This window comes from Ranitomeya variabilis, chromosome 6 (assembly GCF_051348905.1).
Source record: "Ranitomeya variabilis isolate aRanVar5 chromosome 6, aRanVar5.hap1, whole genome shotgun sequence".
Lineage (NCBI taxonomy): Eukaryota > Metazoa > Chordata > Amphibia > Anura > Dendrobatidae > Ranitomeya > Ranitomeya variabilis.
In genome coordinates, this window is record NC_135237.1 from 519,389,370 (window position 1) to 519,416,450 (window position 27,081).

At 47.7% G+C, this 27,081-nt stretch overlaps 1 protein-coding gene across 3 annotated transcripts in view; it reads right to left on the reverse strand.

The window, feature by feature from the left end:
• The window catches only part of DPYS (dihydropyrimidinase), a 122,619-nt gene that overhangs the window by 27,181 nt on the left and 68,357 nt on the right, over window positions 1–27,081 (reverse strand). For all 3 annotated transcript variants that reach the window (XM_077268112.1, XM_077268113.1, XM_077268111.1), the window contains exons 5-6: window positions 12,596–12,752; window positions 18–159 (exon numbers count right to left, since the gene is read on the reverse strand). In XM_077268112.1, coding sequence (XP_077124227.1) covers window positions 18–159; window positions 12,596–12,752 — 299 coding nt within the window. The remainder of the gene's footprint in view (window positions 1–17; window positions 160–12,595; window positions 12,753–27,081) is intronic.

Genomic DNA, 27,081 nt, shown 5'->3' on the forward strand with positions numbered 1-27,081 from the left:
TTTTTTCTGTTTCTTACCACCCCTTTCTCCCAGATCACAGACATCCTGTCTTCCACACCGTTCACTCCATTGGGGATCTTCGTGAAGTCATCTTTGCCGAGCGCCTTCTGACAAGTGTCAAATGTGCAGTTATCTGTGCCGGTAACACTCAGGTCATCACTGCAACATGCAAGAAAGTGAGGAGGGGTCAGCTCCAATCATAGAGATATAGGCAGAACTCACAGGGGGACATACCCTAAGTCATAGAACTTATCATAAGTCATAGAACATAGCCTAAATCATAGAACATACCCTAAATCATAGAACATATCCAACATAGCCTGTCATAGAACATGCCCTACGTCATAGAACATACCCTAAGTTATAGAATATATCCAACATAGCCTGTCATAGAACCTGCTGTAAGTCATAGAACATACCATAAACCATAGAATACACCCCAAGTCATAGAACATACCCTAAATTATAGAGCATACTCTAAGTCATAGACCATAACCCTAAACGACAGAACATATCCAACATACCCTAAGTCATAGAACATACTTTAAAGTGTTAAAATGTTCTGGCAAATAAACGTCCTTTCTTGGTGGATTGAATAATTATACATCTTACAAATTACAATACTTTATTTACTTTCGATAATTCCGTATTGTTTTCAAGACCTCTGTTTGCTGTCATGAACCCTTTTCTGCCACTGAATGGGAGACATTAGCTATAATAAAGGTGTGTGCATTTGCAGATCTCGCAATGTTTTTCCATGTTTCATTTTTATGGTGATCATTCTGCAGTAAAATAACCTGTAACATTATTCTCTTGGTCTGTATGATTACAGCAATACAAAATGATATAGTTGTTTTTTTTACTTTATAGTATTTTTTTTTATTGATTTGTGCCACCATTTTTAAGACCCATAATGGAGCTGTATGAGGGCTTGATTTTTTTGCAAGGTGAACTGCGGCTTCTACTGCTACCATTTTGGGTTACAGTACACACAATTTTCTGATTGCTATTTATTCTATATATTTGGAGGGGGGGGGGGGGGGCGGGGTGTCACCCCAAAAAATAAACTCTGGCATTTCTGTTTTTTTTTTGTGTGTGGATGATTTTAAAATTTAGCAGTTTTTTTTTTCTTTTATTAATTCGTAAGAAAAAAAATGTTTCCGTTTGTTTCATCATAGGGGACTTCAACCTGTGATTACTTGCACAATATATTACAAGGCATAGAACTGAAGAATTCTAAAATTAACATTCTCCTATGAGAAGGAGCCATCAGCACTGATCAGAGCTGTGTAACACAGCCAGCACTCACAGTATATGGAGGAGACTCAGCATTTGTGCCCGCTTCATACATCTTCATGCATCTGGCATGTGATGCACATTTACGTCACATCGGGAAGGGGTTAAATAAAAAATCTTCTGTGTTTATTCCCAGGAAATATAAATCTGTCCTGATGACGTGATTGAAACACAGATGCAAAGCTCCTCACTGTTCAGTTATCTGGACCGTGCCCTTTGTGTCTCACAGGCTCACTTTGCCCAAGTTCAACTTGTGACATCCTCCGTGCATGTACGTGAAGCGATGGCCGGGGGACCACCACGGTGCAGAAAGACTACTGTACACAAGATGAGGTGCAAACAACAAAGGGTAGATTTATTGGGAGACAAGGAATGAAGTGGGTGAGGAAGATGCAAACAGGGGTATGCAATGGCAAGAGACAGTTTACAAGAGTTATACTTTATCTTTCCCGTAAAATAGCACAGTGCTCCAACTATTACAGACTCAAAATATGTCTCACAAGCAAATTTAAACAATAAACAAATAACGATGCTACTCTACATATAACCTCCCTGGCCTTTACTAAGCAGGCCACACAGCTCCCGTGTATTGACTACTGAAGCCTACACTAGGCCCTAACAGGTGCACCAAACAGGAACAGACTCACGGTGATGTTGGGGACTCAGGTCCAGTCCCAGGGGGGCCCCCAGCAGTCTAATATGGTGGTGCGCATGGCTTTCTGTAAGCTCTGTGAAGCGTGGTCTTCTCCTTGCTTCTGGATCCTAGGGATGCTCCTGGAGACTGTAAGTCCCTTTCTCAGTATCTTCGTGGCTTCACAAACTGGCACAGAACAGCCACCTTTGCTGTACCCGGAAAAGTCTTGCAAATTTCATAAGTACACTCCGTCCCAGGCTGTGGGACCTTTCTTGTCGCAAACAGCACACAGTTCTCTCTGTAGCAGCTTCAGCTCACACACACAGTTCAGGCTCAACTCCTCCCCTAATTATAGGGCAGTTTATCTTCACAGTCTATAGCAGGGGGAAGCAGAACATTCCAACACACCAGACAAGGGGGTGCTGTCTCTTAAAATGGCAGCGTGTTACTGTCCATAACAGCACCACCCTCTTACATGCCTCCCTTCTTAATGATGGTCGTCCTCGGCCATCACAGAATCAGGGTTGAAGCGTAATTGCAGCGCCCCAGAGTCCTGGTCGTTGCAGTACTGTGGCTCCGCCACTAAGGGGAGCCATGGTACGTCTGATGGCACTGAAGGAGTTCATCTGAGCAGGTATCACAGACACCAATACATTTCACCGCCGGGCCTCCAGGGGGAGCTAAGGGTTCTATTTACTAGGCCACTCTCCACAACACTGGTAAAACTGGGGGTCAGGCAGGAAGTTAGAGAGAAAGCTGACTGGGTTGGAGCCAGGCAACACCTTGTGGCAGAGGGTGTTGCAGGAGAAGATTCAGTAGGGTCCCTGTCAGGGGTGGGATCCTGACAGAGGCTTGGCAACTTGAGCGAACGTAACGGGACCGTGCCTGCTCAGTATAGCGGCGGTGCCCAAGGAGGGATTGGAAGCGAGATAGATTGTGCTGAGTGAGAAACGAGATCAAAGCAACAAGGAGAATACCAGTAGGGGTCGTGCTGTAAGACCGAGGCAACATCCTACTGAGGCGCAAACAACCGGTGGCCGGAACGCCGAAGGAAGTATTACTATATACAGCTTCAGGCAATACTTCGAACCTACGGCAGGACAGTCAGTCTCAGGTGGGCTGTCTCACCTAAATCACCTATGCAGTCTTGGGGGGCAACTTGTGGAGAGGGGCGACTCTAGGGTCCCGGAAGAGCTCCGAGCCTACCCGTCAAACGGGTGCCGTCCTAACCGTAACATCAGGGAGGGACGGAGGATTAGCAGAACATCATCTAATCGTGTTGTGAGGGAACTTAAGAAACAGACACAACAGTTGTGGGGACTTTCCGTAAGCACAGCAGGGAAGGACCGCAACACATAGCGCTAGAAGGAAGGCACAGATTTCCACCTGTAAAGAGAACTCTGGAGGAGCCATTGGACCGGCCTGACTTGCGCAGCCTGGTTATCCGGATTCCGGACTGAGGACCCAGAGATCTTCAGTAAAGAGGTAAAGAGACTGCAACCTGGTGTCCTCGTTATTTATTGCACCGCACCACCACCACTATCATCATATCTATCACTGTACGCCCCTCGGCAGGGTCACGGACCGGGCCTAGCCACCGTGACAACCCCAGAACAGAGACTCAGAGGCCCGGTACCGGGTACCCCTCGGCCCTGCGGCAGTGGGGGCGCTACATAATGAAGGAACGTGCAATGCGGAAACAGCACCTAGAGGAGGCAACAAAGGTGTAAAAACAGACAGAGCACACTGTTCTACATATCGGACTGGTGGAACCCCTGCATTAGACCTCTGGGATCTCCGAAGCTCTTGGCTGTCAGGCAAGGCTTGACTATCTTCCAGAGGAACACTTGTTGCAGGAGACATTGTGAACTCTTGTCTGGTCTCATCCTCACATGGCGGTACTGGTACATCCATGGGATTACCGTCTCTGTGCGGTTGAGGACCCCCTACTGTGTCAGGGACGGTCCACCACTCATCATCGATTTCACCATCAGGCATGACAGATTCAGGAAGTGGAGTGGTGCCTTCAGATGACAATGGCGTAGAACAGACCTCAGACCGGCAAGGCCGCAGCATATTTCTGTTAAGTACTCTAGGGGCAAATGCCCCATTCTCAATCTGTACCTTGTAGACAGGGCCGTTAGCATACACTCGCTCGATAACCTTGTACGGCTGTACTTCCCATCTCTCACTAAGTTTTCCCTTAGGGCGTGTTTCTCTGACTAATACTCGGTCTCCAGGTTGGAGCGGTAACTCTTGAGTCGGTTTGCGGCCCGTATGTTCTTTTTCTTGCAGCTGCTGACCCGCCAACCGCCGTATCGTTTGCAATCGTTGCCGATGCTCTTTCACCCATGAGGTGACAGTTCGCTCTATCAGCTCCTCTGGCTGTTCCAAATTCAGCTCAATGATCTCTCGTCCAGCTCTTCCAATCAACAGTAGATAGGGGGTATAACCCGTGGTGGAGTGGACCCGATTGTTGTAAGTCCAGACCAATTCTGGCAGATAGTCTGGCCAACACGCCTTCTTATCCTCCTCCAACGTTCTCAGCATTTGAAGTAAGGTTCTGTTGAAGCGTTCACGAGCTCCGTTGCCTTGAGGGTGGTAAGGGGTGGTCCGGGACCGCTCAATGCCATACATGCGATACAATTCTTCCATCACCTTGCCTTGGAAACATGCGCCTTAGTTGGAGTGGATGCGCTTTGGGCACCCATACACCCGGATGAAGTCTTGACAGATGGCTCGTGCCGCCGATTCCGCAGTCTGATCTCTAGTTGGAGTGACTATTGCGAACTTAGAGAAATGATCGGTCATCACCAAACAGTATTGCAGCCCCCGAGCCGAGTGTCCCACAAGGAGATAGTTGATCATCAAGACTTCTAGCGGTTCCTTAGTTTGTATGGTTTGGATGGGTGCCCTCTGTTCAGTACTCTTAATGAGGTCACATACTCGACATTGCCGGCAAACCTCTTCCACCACAAGCTCCAACCGGGGGGCAATACACATACCGCTGTAACCATTGGTAGGTCTTTGTGGGGCCGAAGTGCGCTCCGAATTCGTGGGCTTCTTTAACTACTTCTTGAGCCATTCTTCCTGGGATGACCACTTGCCACCTTACTTCCATATCTTTTGGCTGTTGCCTCTTACAATATAGCACTGACTCTCGCACTTCCAGTCTATCCCACACTGGTGCAACACACTCCTCATTTCAGAGTCCAGATCATCTCTCTCTTGTTTGCCAGGCTTCCGCTTTTGCGTTACCCACCATTTCATCTGTCTCAGCCCTTCATCTTCATCCTGAATGTGTCTCCATTCCTCATTGGTTCTCCCCAGGGACCGGGGTAATGCGCAGGCCTCCCTTCTTGACTGGGCTGCAACCATTGGGGGCTTAAACTTGAGAAAGTCTGGGGTTTCCTCCTCTTCGAGTTGCTCATCAAGATCCCCCACTGGAGTCTCCACAGTCACTCTTGACAGCCCATCAGCATTTGCGTTTTCGGTAACAGAGCGATAACGGATGGTAAAGTCGAACTTGGCTAGGCGAACCACCCACCATTGTTCTAAGGCCCCCAATTTAGCATTCTCAAGGTGGGCCAGGGGATTATTGTCTGTTCGAACTTGAATCTTGGTACCTGTCAGGAAGCCTGCAAACTTTTCTGTCATGGCCCACACCAGGGCCAGGAGCTCTAACCGGAAGGAGCTGTAATTGTGAGGGTTTCTTTCGCTGTCTCGCAGGGACCTGCTAGCATACCCGATGACTCTCTCATGTCCATCCTGTATCTGAGAAAGTACTGCACCGAGTCCATGAAGGCTACCATCTGTGTACAACAGGAGCGGTTGATCGAAGTCTGCGTAGGCCAAAATCGGGGCTGAGGTAAGGGCATTCTTTACAGCCTGGAAGGCTTCGTCTTGTCCCTGTGCCCAGGGGATGCGCTGGGTCTTCGGCACTCCAGCGGTCCCCCTCAGCAACCCATTGAGAGGACCCGCCACCTTCGCGAAGTCTTTAACAAACCGGCGATAGTACCCAGCAAGTCCCAGGAAGGCCTGGAGTTCTCTCACTGTTCGAGGGACTGGCCACTTCTGGATAGCAGCCACTTTTTCTGGCGAGGGTAGAACTCCATCTTGTGACACTATGTGGCCTAGGTACTCGATCTCTCTTTTGAAGAGGTGGCACTTCTTTGGCTTCACCTTCAGGTTATGGGCCTGCAGTCTTCCGAGTACCTGTCCAAGCCGGGCAAGGTGTTCTTCGAATGAAGCTGAAAACACAATGATGTCATCCAGATAGATCAGGGTAGCCTCAAAATTTAAGTCTCCCAAACACTTTTCCATCAGCCGTTGAAAGGTGCCTGGAGCATTGGAGAGCCCGAAGGGCATCCGGTTAAACTCGAACAGCCCCATAGGGAGGATGAAGGTGGTTTTCTCTCTGTCTTTCTCTGCCACGGCTACTTGCCAGTATCCGCTTGCTAGGTCCAGGGTGGAGAAGTACTTGGCTTTCCCCAACGCTGTCAAGGATTCCTCGATGCGGGGCAACGGATATGAGTCTCGAACAGTGCAGGCATTGAGTTTCCTGTAATCTACACAGAACCGGATGGTCCCATCCTTTTTCTTGACGAGCACCACCGGGGCTGTCCAAGGGCTCTGACTACTCTGCACCACTCCTGAATCCAGCATCTGCCTCAGTAATGTTTTCACCTCTTGATACATCTTGGGCGGGATCTGCCGGAATCGTTCTCGAATTGGACGAGCTTCCCCAGTCGGTATCTCATGCGTGATGGCTTCAGTAGAGCCGAAATCTTCGGCGTGACGGGCGAATGCGGCCTGATTTTCCCACAGCATAGTTTCTATTGCTTGCACACGCTCAGGGCCCAGAGTCTTCACATCCACTTCCATTTAATCAAGGATGACCCGTCCACTCCACTCCGGGGATGGCGTCTCTTCGTCCCCCGCAGTAACTGCTAGGGTCCACCCCGCGCCTTCTTTCGGTGATAAAGACATCTCCTTCTGACTCACCACTTCACCCTTATGTAGGTACACCAGGGCCAGATCTGTCCCTCGTGGCAAGGTGACCTCCCCGGGGCCCACATTCAAAGCTCTTATGGGGACATGTCCTCGCTGGACCACAGCTATCGTACGAGCTATCATGACTTCTTGGTCCACTCCTCTGCCTACCACAGGCTGAACAACCACTTCCAACCCATCAAGGTTGCAGTGAGTCCCCACTGGAAGGTATACTATAGTTTCTCGCTCGGGAGGTAGGATTACAGGTTCTTTACCAGGAGCCCTGATGACCCCTACCGTCTGATAAGATGGCACACTCTTCTGCGTCCCACAGACGCGGATCAGTCGTTGAAGGGCTTCTTGAGTAGGCTTATGTGTAGTAGCCTTCTTCCAATATCCAGGTCCCCGTTTGGTAAACATAATCTGATCGAGTTCACATAGGATATTCATTCCCAGTACTACAGGCACATCTTCCTTGATAGGCTCAGGGACTAGCAGGATCCCTTTTCTCCCAACTTCTTGCCCACAGATTCGAATATTCATCCACACGACCCCTGTGACCGGGATCGGTTGTTGGTTGGCAGCAAACAACCGGATCAATGTCTCTTTTTCTGGCTTGGCCAGGTCCTGGAAATGCTGCTTGAAATACGCTTCTGGCATCGTTGTCACTTGCGACCCGGTATCTATCAGGCAATCCACTAGAACTCCTTCGAATTCAGCAAGTAGGATGGGGCTTCCAGCAAGCAATTGTTCATTATGATATGGAGCGGCCTCTCTTCTCGCCTCCCCCGCAGAGTGCCGCACTACTGCGGGGGTTGGTAGTTTAACGGCGGCTTCCGCTGGCCTTGAGTATAGTTCCGACAGTCTCTGGCAAGGTGCCCCCGTCCTCCACATTCATAGCATTGGATGCCTCCTTCTCGCTGATGGGTACCTCGAGCCTGTCCTCGTGCCTCCGATGCCTGATGGGAGGGGGCTTGCTCCCACTGATCCCTTATCGGTCGGGCTGAAGAATGGTTGCATGAGTACGGTGGGTCAGACTGTTGTAGTTCCCCCACTCTTCGCTCCATCTGGGTCAGTTTCTCTTGCACGTTGACAAGGGACCGCTGCGAGTCTTGCACCACCTGGACCAGCACCTCCTGATGGTTTGGGTCCCCTCTGGTATTGGCGCCCTGGACACGCATCACCCCAGACGCATAGCTCTCTTCTTTACTTCGGGCCACTGTTTCTGCCAGGATTTGACGAAACGTAAGAGCCGGATCAACTCTTTGAGATGACAACTTTTGAAAAGAACTCACAGCAAGTTGTTCCGAACACAGATGTATATTGTACTGTTATTGCTCATGTTACATTTACAGAGCTCAAGCAGTGGGAGGTCTGCTGTATACATCACATAGGAGACACGGAGGATGCTGTTTGCATCACATAGGAGACTCTACAACTGTATATACATCACATAGAAAACAGTGAGACTGTTATATATACATCACATAGGATACACTGAGACTATGTATATACATCACACAGAAGACACTGAGACTGTACTGTGTACATCCCATTGGTAACACAGAAGCTCCTGTATACATCATATAGGCTGCTCTGTGACTGCTGTATATATGTCACATAGCATACACATAGACTGCTGTATATACATCACATAGGATACACTAAGACTCTGCTGTATATACATCACATAGGAAACACTGTTACTGCTGAATACATCATATTGGACACACAGAGGCTGCTGTATATATCACATAGGAGTCTCTGCAACTGCTGTATATATATCACTTGGGATACACTGAGACTCTGCTGTATATACATGGCACAGGAGACACTGAGACTGAGTACTGTATACATCACATTGGTAACTCAGAGGCTGCTGTATAAATCACATACAGTGGGGAAAATAATAATAATAATAATCTTTATTTTTATATAGCGCTAACATATTCCGCAGCGCTTTCCAATTAGCCCCCATTATCATCGCTGTCCTTATTGGGGCTCACAATCTAAATTCCCTATCAGTATGTCTTTGGAGTGTGGGAGGAAACTGGAGACCCAGGAGGAAACCCACACAAACATGGAGAGAACATACAAACTCCTTGAGAATTTTGTCCTCGGTGTGATTTGAACCCAGGACTCCAGCGCTGCAGTGCTAAGCACTGAGCCACTGTGCTGCCAATATTTGATACACTGCCGATTTTGCAAGTTTTCCCACCTACAAAGAATGGATAACTCACTTCACCTGTGAGACACAGAATCTAAAAATAAAAAACAGAAAATCACATTGTATGATTTTTAAAAAATTAAATTGTATTTTATTGCATGAAATAAGTGTTTGGTTACTGACCAACGAGCAAGAATTCTGTCTCTCAGAGACCTGTTTTCTGTTTTCTGCACTCATTACCTGTTTATTGCTCCTGTTTGAACTCTTACCTGTATAATATACAACTGTACACACAATCAATCAATCACACTCCAACCTCTCCACCATGGTCAAGACCAAAGAGCTATTTAAGAACACCAGGGACAAAATTGCAGACCTGCACAAGGCTGGGATGGGCTACAGGACAATAGGCAAACAACTTAGAGAGGAGACAACAAATCTTGGCACAATTATTAGAAAATGGCAGCAACGCAAGATGACTGTCAATCTTCCTCGGTCTGGAGCTCCATGCAAGTTGTAAGGATGATTCTGAGAAAGGTCAGGAATCAATCCAGAACTACACAGGAGGACCTGTTCAATGGCTTGAAGAGAGCTCGGACCGCAGTCTCAATCATTACCTTTAGTAACACACAATGCCCATTTGAAGTTCGCCAATAAACATCTGGATGATCCAAAGGAGGCATGGGAGAATGTCATGTGGTCAGATGAAGCATGACAATGACCCAAAACAGACAGCTAGGGCAACTAAGGAGGTGCTCCGTATGAAGCATTTCAAGGTCCTGGAGTGGGCTAGTCAGTCTCCAGACATGAACCCAATAGAAAATCTTTAGAAGGAGCTAAAACTCAATGTTGCCCAGTGACAGCCCAGAAACCTTAAATATCAAGAGAAGATCTGTATGGAGGAGTGGGCCAAAATCCCTGCTTAAGTGTGTGCAAACTTAGTCAAGAAATACAGGAAACATCTGACCTCTGTAATTGCAAACAAAGGTTTCTGTAATAAATATTAAGTTCTGCTTTTCTCTTGTATCAAATACTTATTTCATGCAATAAAATGCAAACTAATTATGTAAAAATCATACAATGTGATTTTCCAGATTTTTTTTAGATTCTGTCTCTCGCAGTTGAAGTGTACCTACAATAAAAATTACAGACCTCTCCATTCTTTGTAGGTGGAAAACTTGCAAAATCTGCAGTGTATCAAATATTAATTTTCCCCACTGTAGGAGACTCTGAGTGCAGTATATACAACATATAGGATACACTGAGAATACACTGAGAATACAGCATGTATCACATAGAATACAGTGATACTGCTGTATATATGCGGCGCCCCAGGGTCCTGGGCGTCGCAGTGGTATTGCTTTCCTCTCGGGGAGAGTGATACTACGTTTGGAGGCAATGAAGGATAACTGCATCCAGGTACCACAAGCATGCAACATATTCAGACTCCAGACTAGAAGTGGGAGCGCTAAGCCTGTTTTAGGTGAACTCCCCTATAAGAACATCCTGATCTGGAGGGAGTAGAGTTGAGTTCCTGTCAGAAAGACAGAGGGAAAGGAAGCAGAGGAGCCGTGGAGCCTGAAGTGCTACAGCTCCTGGGAAGAGACATTGAAAGGCAGAACTGTATTGCAGCGAGCGTAAAGGAAGTCAGAGCAAAGGAGAGGATACCAGGGGGGGACCAGCCCTGCACAGGCTGCCTCCTTCTGAGGCGCAGAATCCCGGTAGCCGGCACACAGAGGGACTAAGGACCTTTATGCTTTACTTCAGAGACCGGCAGGACAGCTAATTGCAGGTTACCTGCCCTTACCTACACCCAGGAAACACGGTGGCACCCCTCAGAGGCCGGGGTGTGCTAGAGTCCCTATAAACAGCTTTAAGCCACCAGTCATACGGGTATTGTCCTATCCGACTATGGTGGACAGAGAGAGAAACACCACATCTGTGAGACCCTTATGTGAAGCCATAGGCAGTAAGGGACTACAACACCACAGCGCAAGGTAAGGCTATTGATTTCCACCTGGACAAAGGGGACTCTGGACTTGCCTCCAAACCGGCCGGACTCTGCCTGCCCTGTGGTCTGGTGCCCTGGACTGTAGATGCTGAAGTCTTCAGTAAAGGTAAAGAGACTGCAACCTTGTGTCCTCGTTCTCCTCTGCGCCTCTCACCATCCACCATCTACACACCGGGAAGCCCTGGGGACATACTTCACCTGTGGGAAGGTATACAATCTAGCTGCCATAACATCACCCCAGCGGACCCCTTAAAGCAGCATCTGTCACCCTGACCGAATACCACAGGTGGCGTCACGAACACAAACTTTATCCCTTTAACGACCTTTCCCTTTTACATGGACATCCCAGGGCCACGGACCGGGTCAGCCACTGTGACATCCCCCTGTGAACCGCAGGACCCGGTACCGAGTACCCCACGGCCCCATGGGGGCGATCCATATACATCACATAGGAGACACAGAGGCTGCTGCATACATCACAGAGGAGACACCAAAACTCTGCTGTATATATGCTACATATTATAAATCAAGACTGCTGAGGTTTTCACGTGGTAACTGCTTCAGGATACGCTTGTTGTTGTTTTTTTACTGCATTCCTTAGGGTGATTTACAGGCATTTTTGTAAATCCATTATACAGTGAGTAAAATAAGAGTATTCTTTTTTAGGTGAAAAAGCTCATAGAATTCTACAAAAGACACTCATGCATCTTCCTGCCATCTTTTAAGCCTTCCTATTGAAGTAAGTATGGAACATCTTCCAAGCGGAAAACATCTGAAGAATGGTCCGCTTTTAGCTGCTTGGCATTTTTGGACACCTTAAGAGATTTAAAAAACAATGAAAAGCCTGAACATTTACACAGGAAGTTGCTTTTACATAGAAATGTTCTTTCCTTTGAGCTTTACTCAAGCACTTTTTCAGGCAGTTTACAGAACAGACCCACTTCAAATCCTTCTGAATAAATTAACGCTATCAATTGTGACAACAGCATTTTTTTAAGGTTGGAAATTATGATTCCCACGATAGGTTCAAATCCCCTAGAGGGCTAAAAGAAAAAAGGGAAAATATTTTTAAAAGGTAGAAAAAAAATGTAAAAGTTCAAATCACCTTTTTCTCAAAATGAAAATAAAAAACCCAAAAATAAACATATTTGGTATGGTCTTCTGCATAAGTGTCCAAACAAATACAATAGTATAATATTTATCTACGATGAATTTTGAAATAAAAAAAAAAAAAAAAATAGACATGATGGAATTGCTGTTTTTTGTTCATTTCTCCTTCCAAAAAAAAAGAATAAAAAGAGATAAGAAAGTAGTATGGACCCCAAAATAGTAATCAGTATCCAACGAGGAATAAAAAAAAGTTTTAACTATTGTAAGTTGAGGAGAATAATTAGTTATAATAATTATTTAATAAATCCTTAGTACTTCTTTAATGAGGTACTTATGATGACATTGATGATAGGTATGAAATGTTAGGTGTCATAGGTGTACTTACTTTGCAAGTAATTGCATTAGATATTTTGGGGTGCTCGGGTCAGGACGAAGTGGGGGTCCCATCACGTGTCCGGCAGCATGACTCCAATCCTTGTGCCAATAATTAGTGCCATCAGTGCCCAGGCCGGCAGCTATGGGTTCCCCGTATACCACTTTACCTGTAGAAAACCATCGGAAACAGTTAACAAGCTGTGAATCAGGGATCGGCCTCTGTCTCTTATCACCTTTTCTAATATTAAAATAAAATTTGAAAAGAAATGTCAGCAGCGACTCCCCCGGTGACCAAAAAAACCCAAACTAATAACGTCAGCTCCTTAATGCTGAAAATGCAGCTTTGTTACCAGCGCACTATAAATCTTCATCTGACATGTTTCCCCGAAGAGTGAGCCTCCTACAGTTAATAAAGGCTCTCTAAACACGGGAGAGCGAGGCCGCGGCGCTGCGCGCTGTATAAAATATGGAAAGTATGAGCGGTTCATACACAGAGCGCATCTCGATAAAAAGATGATTACTGTGCAATAATGCTAATGCGGTTTATACACACAGTCATTGCCTTTTAAAGGTGGTGCCCCCCCATCACCCCGCGTACCCTCCGCTCGCAGTAATATCTGACGGTACAAGCTTTATAGGAAAAATGGCATTTAGAATGAAAATAGTTAATAATCATGTCTCTGGCTTAAACAAAGAAATTTCAGCAGGAGGCTTCATGTCTGAAAATAACAAAAGAAAAACTACCAAGAACATGGACATCTTTGAGTTGACCTCTCCTAATCTCAGGGGCATTGTTCGAGTTCTATGGACAGCGGGGAAACGTTTAGACTGGCCCTCTATCACCCCACAACCACCAGGTTGTTTCTTTAATGCGTGGGTCCCTAAGACAGTGCTAAGGCCTATAAAGATATATGTGTAACAGAGTGTCACCCCCAGCTTGTTTTCATGGACCATACTTTAAGTAGGCCTACACTAGCTTTTTCTATCCTGCATCTGGTGAGGACAGGCGGCCTCCCTAATACACAACCCTGAAGACAGGCTGGACACTGGCCTTCTGGAAGCTTCTTCATCCTTTGAGCTACCTGTAGCAAATGTTTAAGGAGGTGGGTTGTGAGCACCTCTGCCCAACCACGGGCTGATCCTAAGAGAGGTAGAACAATTATCCACAGGTTTGGTTTGTTAGTTGGTGCTGTGTCTTGTAAATGGTGAGGATCTGCTGCTGTGGCTAGGTCCTGATGTATGGAAGATTGGAGGTCAGTTGCCACAAGGGATTGTGATGTCTTGCCCACCCTGCTGGATTTGTGGGACTAGTCCAAGGACGGCTGTTGCACCTTCCTTGATGTCAGATTATGGTTAGCGCCCCCAGATTTGTTCATTTTGTTGAGGCCACATTGCAGACTCTTAGGAATCTTATCTACGTTTGATGGAATATCCTGCCAGTCCCAATAAAGATCTTTTCAATTGTTTACTGGTCTGCTGTCCCTGTCTGCTCTGTCACGCACCCCATTGCAATATGTACCCTCCGCCATAATAAATAAATAAACACAAATATATTAACAACATAGCCTTAAAATGTGCAAATAATAAAGCTATACAAGTAAAAAAAAATACCACCACTCTGTCGCTAAACAAGATCCACTATACTAATACCAATACTACCAACAATACCGCTACATGAGGAATAAATAATACCACCTCACCATGACCTCTTAGGGTTCTTTCACATTGCATTATGTGTCCCCGTCAGGGCATACGTCTGAAATAACCCGCAAACTGGACCATCGACTGTAAAGGTGATGGCAGAGTGAACATGAGCTCTGCCGTGCACTTTTTTCTGGAGTGTACGCCTACAGGAGGCTGACACTTATACCCAGTCTACTACGTCTGATTGAACCCCTCCTGTGGGTGTACACACACCTGAAAATGATGCACTATAGAGCGCATGTTCGCTCTGCCATCAACATTTTAGTCTATTGCTCCTGTCAGCGCATGCACCTCGTTTTGCGGGGTATTTTCGACGTATGCCCCGACGGGGACACAGAATGCAATGTGAAAGTACCCTTAGGCTGTGTGCACACAATGCGGATATAGTGCAGATCCGCAGCGGATTTTACCGCACAGAAACGCTGCAGTTCCGCACAGTGATTTACAATACAATGTAAATCAATAGGGAAAAAAAAAGCTGTGCTAATGGTGCGGAAAAACCCGCACTGAATCCGCTGCAGATTGAAAAGAAGTGCATGTGACTTCTTTTGAGCGGAACTGCAGCATTTCTGACCCCTTCCATGGTAACACAAGCCCCATATAAGCCCAATAAAGAGACTTGACACAAAATATTTTGTTGGAAGAAAATGGCCGTGGCGTTTATTTAGAGTTACTTGAAAAATTAATATTTTAAACCAATAACCAAGAATAAAACCATTTAAATAATTAAATTAATATTACTCCAACTCTTATACCAAATCCACCCGCATTCAGCAGGCGATTTTCCCAAACGCCTCACCTGAAAGGTGAGGCCCCCCCAAACGCCATAGCCATTTTTCAATAATTGATTGAAAATCCAAATTCAAAATGTCCAGGCCCACATCTGATAAGTGAACCAAATCCCCTCTATACATGCCAGGGATGACGTCCTCCAGCTCCAAATGCCTGAAAGAAAAACCTCCTGTTACAAACATAAATTTCTCCATACTCCTGTTGATTCTTTTACGAATCTTGACAATAAAAACCATGCTGCTGTTAAACCATATGAATCTCGGTATAATTTCTGAAAAAACTATGGTGGAATGAAAGAACTCTGTTTTCAACATAGATAAATCTCTCCTCATTAAGGGTTAAGTGTGCTGTTTTTACCTAAATCATTACCACCTAAATGTAATATTATTAAGTCCGGACTAGGCCAGATCTTCTTCAATCTTCGCATTTCTTCAATCAGATCCTTCCATCTCATACCTCGCCTGCTAAACCAAAAAACTTGAAGGAAAGAAGCATTAAAAGAGAGATTCCTTGAATACGATCTCGAGCTGGCCCTTCTCTCGGACCAAAAAACATACGAATGCCCCACGATCCATACTGACAGTATACCTAAAAAAAGGAACCAAATATTAAGAAGAATACAAATCAGGGCGAATGTAAATCTTAAATCTCTTAGACTCCCATCTGCCTATGTTTTTTATCCTGCTCTCTTGCATACCCAATCTGGCGGCTTCCGTTGCGGCACCGATGCGGAAGGAATGGGAGGAAATTTTTTGGTCAGAAACATTCAGTAATTTTAAACATTTTTTAAGAATAAAATTAAATTGAAAGATTGTTGCCGGTTCGCCATTGCTATGAATAAAAAACGGGCCATTGACTCTGGGCCGTAACAACGACCACTGTCTAGTGTTGAAAACGGGGCATATAACCTTATCCGGTATAGCGTTTAAGCGTAGAGAGGAGCCTCTACCCATCTGGTCTGTTTTTGATTTTCTAATAAATATCAAGATATGTGAATCAAAGAGCTTCACATCTTCAAAAAACAGACCAGAAGGGGAAGACTTTTTTGAAGATACAATTTCACCTACCCTTAGGGCCGCAAAAAAGGCTAAAGAAAACGCTGTGGAAAAAAGACAAGCTTCAAAATTGTCAGTACAGACTGAGGAAAGACTTGAGCAAAGGTCTTTCAGTAGATGGAAAGAAATCGGGCTACGATCATCAGGTTTAAAATGGGCCTTCTTAAAACCCTTTAAAAATTGCCGGACCTGAAAAATATCCGACATCGGCCGGACACCTAGCATTTTGAGGAAAAATGAAACCCCCGCAACATTCTTTGATAAAGCTGAGAAAGATAAACCTCTACCCACCATATGTTCCAAAAAACTAAGTGACATCCTCACGCTACAGTTACCATGAGGGTGATCCCTCGCTGAACAAAAGTCTATCCACAGCTTCCATGCCGCCGAATAATCGGCCCATGTTCTATCGGCTAGCGATTTAGCAATGAAATGCGAAATTACTCCTGAATTATATTCCAAATCCAATGCGGGCAGGAAGTTTTCTTCTGCTTTCAATGACTCCCTCTTGGATAGAAACAGCTGGCGGTGATAAACAGATGAAGCATTATCAAGGCGCTCCTTAAAGGAAAAGGAAGCTTTTATCCAAATATTAAACTTCAGGCAAAGAAAAACAATGTGCCTAATGATCCTAGCAGACCATTTATTTTTTGAAGAAAGGGTGTTTAGAGCAAAGACCAAACCCTGATTATCTGATGAAAATAAAATTTGTTTATCCTTAAGAAAGGAACCCCACAGATGAAGACACAAAAATACCGAAAATAACTCCAAAACCGTCTGGTTATTCAAAGCCCTGTTTTCCTGCCAAAAAGGCGGCCAAGGCTCCGAACACCAAGAGGATAGAAATGATAATACAAAACCAAGATCACCGTCAGCGAAAAAATGTAAACTAATATCCTCTGCTGACACAAATGAAGTCTGCCACATGGACCTGCCATTAAAGCTAGATAAAAATTTTAACCAAACCTTGAGGTCATCTTTTACCTCCTTACCCAATCGTGTATGGGACTTTGGAGAAGAATAACCAGCTGTAGCATCGTAAAGCCTTCTAGAGAATACCCTGCCTATAGGGATAATCCTCAATGCGAAATTTAACATACCTAGAAGGGACTGCAGATCTTTTAAAGTAACTTTTTCCAAAATCAAACAGCGGGATATTGCGGCTTGTAATTTAAACAGCTTTTCGGAAGGTAAAGAACAACACATATTATGAGAATCAATTACTATACCTAAAAACTCAAGTGAAGTGCATGGCAATACCGTTTTGTCCTTGGCAATGGGGACGCCAAAACGATGACAAACTTCTAAAAACCTGTCCAACATAGCCTGACATTTACCCGAATCGAACGGGGCAACGAACAAAAAGTCGTCGAGGTAGTGCAACATCCCGCCGCCAGAAAAATCGAACTCCACTACCCATTGCAGAAACGTAGAGAAAGATTCAAAATAAAAACACGAAAGGGAAAAACCCATGGGGAGACATTTATCGAAAAATAATTTATTTTTAAAAGAAAAACCGAGAGAATTGAAACCATCCGGATTAACTGGTAATATCCTAAATGCGGATTTTATATCCGATTTTGCCATAAGGGCATCGCAACCAAAGTTCCGCAATAATTCTATCGCAACATCAAAAGATGTATATTGAACGGAGCAATCGTAGCCACCCACTTCATCGTTTAGGGATTCACCCTTAGGATATGATAGATGGTGAATGAGTCTAAAAGACCCACTATCTTTTTTAGGTACTACACCTAAGGGCGAAATCCTAAAGTTTTCAAAAGGAGGGGTATCAAACGGACCAGAAACCCTACCCAACTCTAATTCCGCTATGATCTTTTCTTCTACTATGTGCGGAAATTGAAGTGCAGACGGCAAATTCACCACAGGTTTGCAACCAATACCCGAAAATGTAGGTACAAAAAATCCCTTTAAAAAACCATTATATAAAAGGGAACTACTCTCCTGGTCTGGGTATATTGTTAGCCATGGGACCATTTCTTCCAGAATCACTGGAGTCGATGCTTTTGGAAAACGATTCTTTACCGCTGGTGTGTTGACTATTTTGCATTTGTTTCTTAAAACACTTGACCATTGCGTGGCTTCCTCCACAAAAGGAACATTCGTGCCTAAACCTACAGTTCTGAGCCCATTTGCACGTCGACTCGTTAAATGCGAAGCACACACCCTTTTTTATCGTGGGATTAGAAGTCTGTCTATGGGATGGGAACCTCTGGGGTAACATGAGATTAACCCATAACCCGACATCCTTCGTACCCCAAGATAAATTAGGGAACATTGATAATTTCTGTCTGAAAGCCTCGTCATAAAGCAACCAGGCCATACCTCCAAAGTTGCGATATGCTTCCAATATGGAGTCTAGGTGCTGGAATAGCCCTGAGCAGCGATTCGGAAATTTTTCCCCCAAGACTGCTGAATAGATGGAGAAGGCCTGGATCCAGTTATTAAATGATTTAACTGGACCAGATTTCTTTTTATCATCAGAATCATCCCTTCTCTCAAATTTGCTCTGCTGGTCTCTACTGGAGGGTAAAAGGGAAAACAAATCAACGAATGCTCTGCTCCAAATTAACTCTTTCACCGCAGGGCTTAAATGAAAGCCCAGCGGTGAAATATCACAAGTAAGGGATTCTTTAACAAGGGTCTCTGGCAACCCTGGCTTTAAAACTGCATTACAACTACCAGAGTTAGTATCAGTGCAAGAATATCTGGGAGCAGGAGAAAGGACGCCACTGCCCAGATATTCTTCCAACGCTTCCTTAACCAAATCTTTTACGCTAGGAGGATATACAGATAATGGTACATTTTGGCTCTCACCGCTGCTGTGAAGCCTCCGGTCCTGTGAGATGTGGATGTCGGCACTCGAGCCCGCTCTTGCAGGCGAATGCAATAGGTGAGGGAGACGCATCGCATCTCTGCTGGGTGCTGAAGGTTGGCGTATCCATGCTCTTGCTGCTGTAGACGCAGCAGCAGGGGAGTTCTGGACCAAAAGCTCACCGGTGCTAGGCTCAGGATTTACCCAAGCCCCCTGGGCTGCTGCAGAGCCTGCACAGCTAAAGCGGTGAGAAGGGGCTTCTAAAGTGGCCGCCGGCATTAAGGGCTCCTCCGGATCCTCCCACTGAGATGCGCCGGACATAGCTGCAGCTTCCGGCGCTTGGGGATGAGGTGTCGGCTGGCTCCAGTTCAAATTTCGCGGCGGACTCCGAGACTTCCGCCGCGACGACTTCCGCCTGCCGCTGCGCGCCGACATAGTGTTCTCTGGCGCCAGCGAAGGAGGAGGCAATGGGGAATACACCACTCTCGCCCTGCGATTCCTCACGGAGTTCCTGCTTGACCTCGCCGGTGTTGAAGGAGCGTCGTCCTGCCGAGGGGAGGGTGACAGCCTAGGCGCAAGAGAAGCCGGCACCTCTATATCAGAGGTAGGTTTTATAGCCGGACTCATAGCCAGGCAACTCCGCAGCCATTCGGCGCCGCCCTCCGCCTCCGCCCTCTGGATCAGCTGCTGAAGGAGGGAATCCATCAGCTGTCTTCATCAGGTGACTGAGAGACAGCTGATGGAACAGCTGATTATATAGGATAAATCCTTCCCGCATTTTCTTTATGGACCAATCAAAACCTGCAGAAAGTGCGGGAATAAAACCAGATAAAACCAGAAATAACCTGCTCACGCTTCAGCGCAGCTTACTGAATAAATTAACCCTTCCAGTAAAAAACAACCACATTTTCAGAACCTGCTATATTTTCCTCCAAATAGTAAATTTTAACATACGGCTCTGGGGAGAGGGCTGTGTTATCATGCGACCCCCTTCGTATTCTTCAAAGGGGGGCGTCCATTATAGAAATCCGCAGTGGTAAAAACCGCAGAAAATCCGCACAAAATCCGCATTAATTCCACATCAAAACCGCACAAAATCCTCGGCAAATCCGTGGCAAATCCGCACCTGCGGTTTCTGCCAAGAGATGCGGATTTTGTGCGGAAAATTCTGCACCCCAATCCGCAACGTGTGCACATAGCCTTATACCACCACATAATGACCTAATAATATCACCATACTGATCATTAGCAAAAAACTACTATACCAATATTACCACCATACAGTGACCATAGAATCGTACATACTGCTTGTACGCAGGTACTCTGTATAGTATACAGTATATGTGTATTATCTACAGATAAATCCAGTGACGCACCAGTGACGCTCTCGGTTATCTTAGTCATTAAAGGGAATCTGTCAGGTTCCCCGTGCCCCCAGAACCACCAGCAGTTCTTTCTGCATATGTAAACACTCTGCCTAACAGTCCCTTTATTACATTAGACACATTACACAGATCTTTACAAAAAGTATTTCTAAAGTCCGTTTGGAGCACCCACTAGGGGGTTGTCACGGCAGCAGTGACCCGGTCCGTGGCCCTGGGGGTCCAATAAAAGTGAAATGAAGGGGGATTAAAGTTTATAGGGGATTTGTTCATGATGCCACCCATGGTATTCGGCAATAGGGAAATGGCTGACGCTGCGGTTCAGGTCCTCTGGGGCAGTTGGTGACGCAGCAGAGATGTTACAGCCCTCCACGGGTGGAGCTAGGCCCCTGGGCAGTTAAGAGTTAACCTCAATGATGGTGAATGTTGTAGTGCAGGGCAGGTGACGAAATAAATAATTCTCAGGACCCATCAGGGTGCAGTTTCCACAGTTTACTCACAGTCCTTAGATGCAGTCCCCAGCCAGGTGCTGTGTCCTCCGGGTCTGTGGTCCAGCCAGCTCTCAGGCAATTTGGGGTTAACTTTCCCGAGACTCCCTTTCTTATGTTCCTTCCCTGGCCGTCTCTCTGTGCTGGCTTTGCCCTCCTGCCCTGCACCTTACACACAGTGTCTCAAGCCAGCAGCCTCGGACCCTGTCGGGCGGCATCCTCCTGGTCCCCTTGATCCTATGTGGCTGCCTTTTTGGCAAATGTGTGTGGCTGTGGTGTGGCGCCCCAGCGTCCTGGTCGTCACAGTAGCATTGCTTTCCTCACTGGGAGAGTGATGTTACGTTTGGAGGCGATGAAAGATAACTCTCACCAGGTAATCACAATGCACACAACATGTTCACACTCCAGGCCACAAGGGGGAGCTTTTGATCCTATTTACTAGGTGACTCCCTTACATACATTGTGGTTTGGAGGGAAAGACAGATCAGATTGTCAGAGAGACAGAAGAGGGCAGACGGACCTATACAGTCAGAACGTCTGAAGGGGCCGTGTGGTCTGAAGTACCACAGCTTCTGGAAAGAGACATACAGAAAGCTGAACATTGTTCAGTGAGCGTGCAGGAGAGCGAAGCACAGGAGAGTGATATCAGGGGAGACCAGCTAAGAGCAGGCGGCCTCTTTCTGAGCCGCAGATAACCGGTAGCCGGACCACCGAGGTTGTAAGGACTCTACGACTTACATCAGAGACCGGCAGGACAGCTGAACTGCACGTTACCTGTCCGCCTTAATACCCAGGAAGCACGGTGACACCCTTAGAGGCTGGGGCGTGCTACAGTCCCTATAAACAGCCTCAAGTCACTAGTCATACGGGTTATTGTTCTATCCTATACGGGGGACAGAGAGAGAACATCTGTGAGGACCTTATTTGAAGCCATAGGCAGTAAGGAACTACAACACCACAGCGCTATAGGAAGGCTTTTACCTCCACCTGGAAAAGGGGGACTCTGGATTCGCTTCCAAGCCGGCCGGACCCTGCCTGCCCTGTGATCTGGTGCCCTGGACTGTGGCTGCCTCGGACTTCAGTAGACAAGGTAAAGAGACTGCAAACCTGGGTCCTCGTTCTTTACTGCACCTTCCACCATCTTCCATCTACACACCAGGAGCCCTGGGGATATACTTCACCTGTGGGAAGTTATACCATCTAGCTGCCATAACATCACCCCAGAGGACCCCTTAAAGCAGCGTCAGTCCCCACTGACCGAATCCCACAGGTGGCGTCACGAACATAAACTTTATTCCCTTTAAAGACCTTTCCCCTTTTACATGGACGCCCTGGGCCACGGACCGGGTCGCCATTGTGACATCCCCCTGTGAACTCAGGACCCGGTACCAATTACCCCACGGCCCTGGCGGGGCGACTCAGTGGCACATGCAGATACCACAGCCTCCGGCTTGCTAGCTGAGCCTTATATTTCCTCCACTAGTCTGGGGGCCGGTTCCCCCACTGCGACCTGGTCCTTCCACCTGACTATGGTCGGTGTGGATTCGGGCACCATGGGTGCATCCCTCACTTCCCAGGCCCCTAGGACCCTTCCTCACAGGAGCTCCTTTCTTCACGTCTCCTCTCCTCAATTCCTTCCCTCCAACTACTAACTGTCTAACTCGTGTTTCCATGACAACTCCTCTATCTGTCACTCTCTCCACCCACACCCTCTACCTAGTTTCCCCCTCCAGCCTGAGATGGAGCTCTCCCTCAATAGGGTCCACTCAGATCCAGTGGCGTAACTACAAAGTTATGGGCCCCGGTGCGAACTTCCAAATGGGGCCCCCCCCCCCCACCCCGGGTCCCCCGGTATATCCAGCACAGCCCGCACAGTGGTATATCCAGCACAGCCCGCACAGTGGTATATCCAGCACAGCCCGCACAGTGGTATATCCAGCACAGCCCGCACAGTGGTATATCCAGCACAGCCCGCACAGTGGTATATCCAGCACAGGGATATATACAGCAGAGCCCGCACAGGGATATATACAGCAGAGCCCGCACAGGGATATATACAGCAGAGCCCGCACAGGGGTATATAGAGCACAGCCCGCACAGGGGTATATAGAGCACAGCCCGCACAGGGGTATATACAGCACAGCCCGCACAGGGGTATATACAGCAGAGCCCGCACAGGGGTATATAGAGCACAGCCCGCACAGAGATATATACAGCAGAGCCCGCACAGGGGTATATACAGCAGAGCCCGCACAGGGGTATATACAGCACAGCCCGCACAGGGGTATATACAGCACAGCCCGCACAGGGATATATACAGCAGAGCCCGCACAGGGGTATATAGAGCACAGCCCGCACAGAGATATATACAGCACAGCCTGCACAGGGATATATACAGCAGAGCCCGCACAGGGGTATATACAGCACAGCCCGCACAGGGGTATATACAGCACAGCCCGCACAGGGATATATACAGCACAGCCCGCACAGGGATATATACAGCACAGCCCGCACAGGGATATATACAGCAGAGCCCGCACAGGGGTATATAGAGCACAGCCCGCACAGGGATATATACAGCAGTGCCCGCACAGGGATATATAGAGCACAGCCCGCACAGGGATATATACAGCACAGCCCGCACAGGGATATATACAGCAGAGCCCGCACAGGGATATATACAGCAGAGCCCGCACAGGGGTATATAGAGCACAGCCCGCACAGGGATATATACAGCAGAGCCCGCACAGGGATATATACAGCAGAGCCCGCACAGGGGTATATAGAGCACAGCCCGCACAGGGATATATACAGCAGAGCCCGCACAGGGGTATATAGAGCACAGCCCGCACAGGGATATATACAGCACAGCCCGCACAGGGATATATACAGCACAGCCCGCACAGGGATATATACAGCAGAGCCCGCACAGGGGTATATAGAGCACAGCCCGCACAGGGATATATACAGCAGAGCCCGCACAGGGGTATATAGAGCACAGCCCGCACAGGGATATATACAGCACAGCCCGCACAGGGATATATACAGCACAGCCCGCACAGGGGTATATAGAGCACAGCCCGCACAGGGATATATACAGCAGAGCCCGCACAGGGATATATACAGCAGAGCCCGCATAGGGATATATACAGCAGAGCCCGCACAGGGGTATATAGAGCACAGCCCGCACAGGGATATATACAGCAGAGCCCGCACAGGGGTATATAGAGCACAGCCCACACAGGGGTATATACAGCAGAGCCCGCACAGGGGTATATACAGCAGAGCCCGCACAGGGATATATACAGCAGAGCCCACACAGGGATATATACAGCAGAGCCCGCACAGGGATATATACAGCAGAGCCCGCACAGGGGTATATAGAGCACAGCCCGCACAGGGGTATATACAGCACAGCCCGCACAGGGGTATATAGAGCACAGCCCGCACAGGGATATATACAGCAGAGCCCGCACAGGGATATATACAGCAGAGCCCGCACATCTCATCTCCCCCCCCCGATAATGGCCCCACAGTCCAGTTAAAAAGAAAAAAAAAAAAACTCTCCTCACCTTTCCTTTTGCCCGCGCTGCTCCCGGTGGCTGCAGTCTGCCCAGGACACTGCAGGTGCGCGATGATATGACGTCATCGCGCACCCGCAGTGTACTGTTAGAGGCAGAGCGGGGAATGAAGGGAGAGGGGGCGTCAGCAGACGCTCTCTCCTCCATCATTGCATTGAACTATACCGGTGTCATAGACGCCGGTATAGTTAAATGCGGCGGCGGCGGCACTGGCGGGGGGCGGGGGGGGGGAACAGTGCAGCGGCCCACTACTGGCACCGGCTCTTCTGGCATTTGCCAGAAGTGCCCGATGGCCAGTCCGGCCCTGCACTGACCTGCCAACCCGGGGCCCCTGACCTGCGGGGCCCGGTCGCAATGGCGACCGCTGCGACCGCGGTAGTTACGCCCCTGCTCAGATCTCCTGGCCTGGAGTGGTGTGGTGTTGGATGCTAGTGTGTGAGTCTAGGGTAGTGCCCCCTGCTTACCTGAGAGTGTAGTACCACACCTCTGGCTGAGGTGCAGTACCTCTGGCTGAGGTGCAGTACCTCTGTGGTGACTGGATCCTCAGGGGCGCCACACGTTTATGATATGTAAATGAGGGCTTTGGCTAGTCGTTGGGGCATTAGCGTTCCCAGACTAGTCGGCCCACTTAGTATGTTAACACACCCTGTGGGCATGATAACATAACTTACAAGTGACCGCGTCATCGCAAGCACCATGCTTTCCCCTTGCATATGCGCAGCTTCTTCCCCTCTCATCATTGATCCCCTGAAGCTGGGTGTACACATGCAGGCTTCAGAGAGACGCACTGCGCATGATTAGAAGTACGGAGACTTCCAATCAGTGCACCTCTCTGAAGCCGTGCACTTGTCTAACTCCCTTTTTTCAATAGAATGGTATGTCATACTGATGATGTCCTCCTTTGTGCCCATCTAGGTAGAGTCAAACTCACCTCCTTCTGCTCCCACAAGAAACATCGCAATCCTCCTTCTCCCTGCAGCACATGGCAATGGGGTGATGTCTGGTTGACTTTCCTAAGCTCTGATAGGCTATGATAGGCTGCAGGCCTTAAGTAGGCTGTTACTTACTAAAGATAGTAGCAGAGCAGGGAGCCAAGAGCTCTCTGCTCCTCAAGATCTTAAAGAGAACCTGTCACCAATAATAACGCTGTTAACTTGCAGATATGGGGTTTATCCGAAGGGTAATAGCGTTATGGTGCTGCCCGGCGCCTGCACGCAGTCGAATGCGGAGGAGAAAACATTATCTTTATTCTCCCTGCCAGCATTTGGTAATCATTCATAGAGGCGATGCGGCGTCGGTTCAGTCACGCTCGCACTATACAGAGCGACTGCTGTAACTGCATCCCTGGCCCTGACTGACAATCGGCTGCAATGTAGAGGGAGTGTCAGTCAGGGCCGGGGGAGCGGCTGCAACGGACGCTCTACATAGTCCGAGCATGACTGAAGTAACGCCGCACTGCCCCCATGACGGAATACTGATTGCTGGGGGTGAGAATAAAGATCATTTTCTCTCTGCTGCATTTGGCTGCATGCAGGTGCCAGACAGCATCATAATGCGGTTGATCTGCAGATTGACCCTATATCTGCAGGTTAGCAGTGTTATTTCTGGTGACAGGTTCCCTTTAAATGTATCCGTATCATAAAAACATGGATACAGCTAAGAGCACTGACTACCCAAGGGCATTCCTCCCAACTCTTGAAGAACACAAAGAGGGACAGAAAGGAGAGAAAAAGGACTCAGAGGGGAACTGCGATCGGACACCCTCAGAGCCAGAGCGCAGCAGCTGGGTACCGGGAGCCCGAGGGTTTTGTGGGACTCTAAGACACAGAGCAGAACCGGAGGGCCAAGAACTATATGTAATTGGCCCACACCACACTTGAGACGCAGCAGCACTTGAAGAGCCCGGGGCATGATAGAGTCCCTGTAAAACGGTTCAATCTGCCCATCATGCAGGTACCTGTCCCAGGACAGGGGGAAAGAACGAGGACCTTGTTAGAAAGCTTCAGGCAGTAGGGACCTCCCTAAACAGAGCAAGGAGGAAAGGCTCACGGACCTCAACTGGGAAGGAGATTCTCCCATTGCCTCCGAGCCGGCCGAACCACATGACACCTGTACCTGGTACCCTGGACTGTGGACTACTACCACCAGTAAACCAGGTAAAGACTTTACAACTCTGTGTCCTTCACTTATTCGTCGGCATGCACCATCCTTGCCACACACCTTTGGAGCCCTGGGGACCCCGCTTCACCTGTGGGATGCGTTACCATCTTGCTGCAACAACATCACCCCAGAGGACCCCTTTAAGCAGCATCGGTCCCTATTGACCGAGAACCACAGGTGGTGTCACGACTAGTGTTGAGCATCCCGATACCGCAAGTATCAGGTATCGGCCGATACCGAGTTCCGATATTTGTGATATCGGAAATCGGAATCGGAAGTTCCCAGTGTATGGTTCCCAGGGTCTGGAGGAGAGGAGACTCTCCTTCAGGCCCTGGGATCCATATTCATGTAAAAAATAAAGAATTAAAATAAAAAATATGGATATACTCACCCCTCCGGCGGCCCCTGGACCTTACCGATGTAACCGGCAGCCTCCGTTCCTAAGAATGAGGAGTTTAGGACCTGCGATGACGTCGCGGCTTGTGATTGGTCGCGTGA